Source organism: Capsicum annuum, unplaced genomic scaffold (assembly GCF_002878395.1).
Source record: "Capsicum annuum cultivar UCD-10X-F1 unplaced genomic scaffold, UCD10Xv1.1 ctg3704, whole genome shotgun sequence".
NCBI lineage: Eukaryota > Viridiplantae > Streptophyta > Magnoliopsida > Solanales > Solanaceae > Capsicum > Capsicum annuum.
Genome location: NW_025844065.1, coordinates 6,905 through 11,576, shown reverse-complemented (window position 1 = coordinate 11,576; position 4,672 = coordinate 6,905). Strand labels below are relative to the sequence as shown.

The window sequence follows — 4,672 nt, the reverse complement described above, 5'->3', positions numbered from 1 at the left end:
AAATAATTATTATTTTGTATATTTATAACCAATTAAAATATGTGATTACATTTTTTATCTTTCATTTCAAATTTTACTTTTTCTATTTGTTAATTCAAAACAATTACACTATAAAAATATATGATTGTGTCTAATTTCAAAACTTCTTATTACAAAGTTTAAAATTTACATTTTAATTAAAAATTAATTAACTACCTACAGTTTATTATATTACTAATCAAAAATATTTATTCCAACCACAATATTCATCACCCTATTCCAATTCATTCTATTATTTTGTATAATATAGATATACAAATGTTTTAGAAAAATATTTTTTACTTATTATCCATGGTAAGTATATCTGTGAAAAAATAAATATAACATTTATTACAACTAACGCTAAAACTATTAGAAAGTTAAGTTAAGCATGAACAACATATCTTAATAGTTACATAAAGAAATATGATAGACATTATCTATAACTTTTTTATCCATGATAGAAATTCTCTGAGACCAAAAAAAAAAAAAAACATATTAATACATAAGTGTATTGAAAATTATAATAATAAATTTAATTTTTATTTCTCAAGTGTGGGACTAAATTAAATGACGGTTCATATAAATCATTATGTTAAGCTAAAATAATAACGCATCATGTCTAAAAAAAAAAACTAGCACATTGCGACCAAAAAGGCACTAATGGTCGCAATGTGCTAGTTTTTTGTACAGGAACCTATTGGATGATCACCACAGTACTACTAGAGACAGCTTGGCCAAGGAGTAGTTGTTGGATTGAGACGCGTTCTGGTTCTCTTTTCTCCCATATATCATGACCATAATAAGCTTTATAATATGGGCCGATTGAGTACTGGCTGAGTAACATCTGGTCGAGTACCGTTGCACTTGTCAGAATATAAATAGCAAGTTCAATCTCTTCTCTTGTTCCATGAAATCCACCGAATCTCACTTCTTTTAGCTCAGTGTGATATGTAGGAGATAAAGGAGACCTTATGTGACTTCCTCTTGCCTTTTGCCTATATGTCTTGTGTTGCTGAGATAGATCACAACTAGAATGAATTAACATATACTATATATTATATTGCTAATTGAATATATAGTTTAACTGCAATCAATATCTATAAGGCCTTTTGAATTAGATAGCGAAAAAAAAAAAGGGGCAGCCCGGTGTACTAAAGCTATCGCTATGAGCGGTGTCCAGGGAAGGGTGTATTGTACGCAACCTTACCTTGCATATTTCAGCAAGAGGCTGTTTCAAAGGCTTGAACCCGTGACCTCCTGATTCATAGCAGGAGTTAAGAAATTGATAGGTACATTTTCACCAACAAAGACCTATAACCAAGAGTTTCCATTATATTTACGCGAGAAAGGAAAATAAGGTTAGGTGGGTCAGAAATTCACTGCATTAGATATCTATATCTCCATGTTTGATATATTTCTCTTGGAATAAACATAACTAATTGAGTTGTAAAAACATAACTCACCAATATATCCAGATATTGAAGAACAGGACAGGCGTCTAAGACGGGGGAAACTTTGACTATGTCAGAGTCGTATGTGCTTTCAAATAGCAAGGCTAACATCCTAAGGTTTCCGAATATCTGCATCTCTGTTGGCAAGTGTGTTGCCTGAATTAAAAGGAATACTTCAAGTGATTAATTAGGGTGTTTAGTTCAATACGAGAAATATCAAAGGAATTTGACAAGCCAAAAAATCATCAAATACCTGGGTATAAAAGGCTGTGACTATTAAAGATTTAACCTGAGCAGGTATATTCGTTGCAAATTCACCAAATATGTATGGCATTGAAGCATCTCCGCGAAGACCAATTTTTACACGTTCCAACGAAGGAACAGAAGAAAAGTAAAACCTTACTTTGTCATCAAACAAACACTCAAACCGACGAAGATTTGTAGCCTGAAGATCAATCTCTTTCAATCCGCCGCAATCAGCAAAAAGAACAGTTCTTACTGCACCAGAGATGCACAGCTCAAGCGGAAGCTTGCAATGTTTTATGATTAACTGACTAAGGTTCAAACACGAGGACAAAATACTCTCAAGTTGTCCGCTTTTTACCAGAACACTCGTCAAGAAAAGGCTCTTGAGGGAGTTGAGACGGAGTGTGACACTTGGTTTTACAATGCAAACACTCAAAGACAAATATTTCAAGGAGGATGCCTGAGAGAGTAGCTCAAGGGAAAATTCGAAAAACATGTTGGGGCAGAGGTCAATGGCACCTGAGGTAGGAAAAAACTTGCCACAGCTAAAGTTGAGATGTAATCTTTCAACACCTAATTGTGAAACAGAATGCATCAACTGGCCAAATTCACTGGAAAGCTCTCTCACAATGAAAATGTGCATTTCAAGATCAACCACCACTTTACGACGACCCAAATAAAGTTGCAAAAACTGATTTACAACTTGCAAGAATTTTCGCTGATAGTAAGGGTGACATGTATGATCTAAATAATAGTTAAAGACACCAATCGTGTCAAGGCTGAATCGTAATTTAGCCATAGAAGCAAACACATATCTCCACCTTCTAGATAAAATGCTCGTCTTAACAACATCTTTTAGTGTCATACGTTCGAGAATGTAAGACAAAACCTCATCTGGTAGCTGACTCGCATAATCCATCTTTGCATCATGAACCTAATTCGGGAGAAATTTTATACAAGTCAAAAAAAGAAAATCCAGATTTGAAATAGTACTACTAGCATAAGTATTTACTATTGAACCCAAGTTATCTAGAAAAAAAGGTATACAGCAACAACAACATACCCAGTGTATTCCCATACAGTGGGGTCTGAGGAGGGTAGAGAGGCTGTTTCCGATAGACCCCCGGCTTAGAGCCGATAACAGTATGACAAACACAAAAGATAAGTGCAAAATAAACTAACACCGCATAAATAACATGCTTTGACTCCTAAATTAAAACCTCCCTCCTCTTACTCCTCTAATTTTCTACCACATTATCTAACTCATTACTCCAAAAGGGATGGGTGAAAAGCAAGACATCTGCCAGTGTTTTCATTAAGGGATTCAAAATATAAAAGAAGAAAATATACAAACTAGCCAAAGGAAACTAACATCTATTGTATACATATAAAAAATAATTCGAACCATATATAAATATTATAATTTTCCACCAACGGGGGTTCGGATGACCAGTGGCGGAGCCACATTGAACTTAGAGGTTCATCCGAAGCTCCTTCGTCGGAAAATTATACTATTTTTACATTATCAAAAATATTTTTATGTATATATAGTAGATGTTCGACTAGTCCGTATATTTACTTCTGAACCCCTCAATGAAAATTTTGGCCCCGCCACTGCGGATGACGCCCGGACTAAAGGTAGCCCCACGGTTAATTCATCATATATATATCCACTTGATTACTATATAATTCTTTTCTAATCTTACAAATTAGAACATCAAAATTAGAGTTTACACGTACGTTTGTTGAAGCTTTCTCCTCCTTTTTACTTAACAATCTTTTCCTCAAAAAATCAATTCCTCCCCACGTAAGCAATCCCAGAATCAATTTTCCTGACATAGTAAAATATTGCAAATAAACACATGCACACACACAAAAAAAAGAATGAATTTTAATTGTCTGAAATTCAACAATGAACATGTTTAGAGGAAGAGATTTTTACCCAGATAATCTCTATCCATATCTGTTCTGTACAACTTTCAGATGACAAGTAGTGTTATGAACGGACAGCAATAAGCGATATGATAAGCAAAAGGATTTACGTGGAAATCCTCCACGAAAAAGAACCACAGACACAGGTAGAGGAAAACCGACCCACTAAATCGCACTTGTAATACGTGGGTACAAATAAATCCTTACGTATTATAAGAATGACTATAGAAAAAGTTGTGAATGATTAAACAACGAATAACTTATAACAGGTGTTATTTATTATAATATTTTTACTGCATACCAAACACACCAAAGTGTAAAATAATGGGAATTAATGTTGGTAAGTGTATGGGACTCCTAATTATAAGGAAAGTTTGTACATGTTGACTACTTTGTACTTGACGTGAATACTAAGAGTTCAAAAATTCTGTTTTTCTTTAGTTATCTTGTATCAATATATCATCATATTATCTATATAATCTTAATTAATAAATGTTCTTCAATTACTGTGAGAATAGACTTTATTATTAAATGCGAAATTAAAAAAAAAAAAATAAAAATTTCAACTATGTAAACTATTTTGAGAGAATCTTTTTTGGCAAACATTTTAACTTTTCTGTGATGAGGGATTGATATATAAGTGGTGGGAGTAATATTTTAAATTAAAGAGTCCTACAATATCTACAAGATATGGTGAAATATATTTAAAATTAAAGAGTTAAAATATTTATGGCAAAGGAATTGATTGGTACGTGAGTTTTCTGGGAAAGAAATATATGAAAATAAATAATTATTAACTAGTGTCTTATATTATAGTGAATAGATACAAGAACTATTTGATATCTATTAGAGATGAAGTATCTATTATTTTTAGAGACAAACTAGGAGTATTTTTTATTATTTTTAGAGACAAAGTAGGAGTATTTCATCTTATAAATAGAGAGGTTTTATTTGTTCAATCTATTTCCCTTTAATATGCATGCACAGTGGCAATTATACTATTTTTACATGGTAAAAATATT

The 4,672-nt window shown here is 32.6% G+C and overlaps 1 protein-coding gene across 2 annotated transcripts; it reads right to left on the bottom strand.

Moving 5' to 3' along the window:
* Positions 1 to 579: 579 nt before the first annotated feature.
* Positions 580 to 3,886, bottom strand: LOC124891542 (putative F-box/LRR-repeat protein At4g15060). Of its 2 annotated transcripts, XM_047403268.1 has the most exons (5): positions 3,661 to 3,886; positions 3,459 to 3,550; positions 1,726 to 2,652; positions 1,485 to 1,628; positions 580 to 1,033 (listed from the first exon to the last, which is right to left on the bottom strand). In XM_047403268.1, the coding sequence occupies exons 1-5, from the start codon at positions 3,677 to 3,679 to the stop codon at positions 716 to 718; spliced, it is 1,500 nt and encodes a 499-aa protein (XP_047259224.1). In that variant the 5' UTR covers positions 3,680 to 3,886; the 3' UTR covers positions 580 to 715. The 2 variants fall into 2 exon arrangements, with proteins under 2 accessions (XP_047259224.1, XP_047259223.1); XM_047403267.1 differs by lacking the exon at positions 3,661 to 3,886 and having other exon boundaries at positions 3,459 to 3,647.
* Between the last annotated feature and the right edge of the window lie 786 nt (positions 3,887 to 4,672).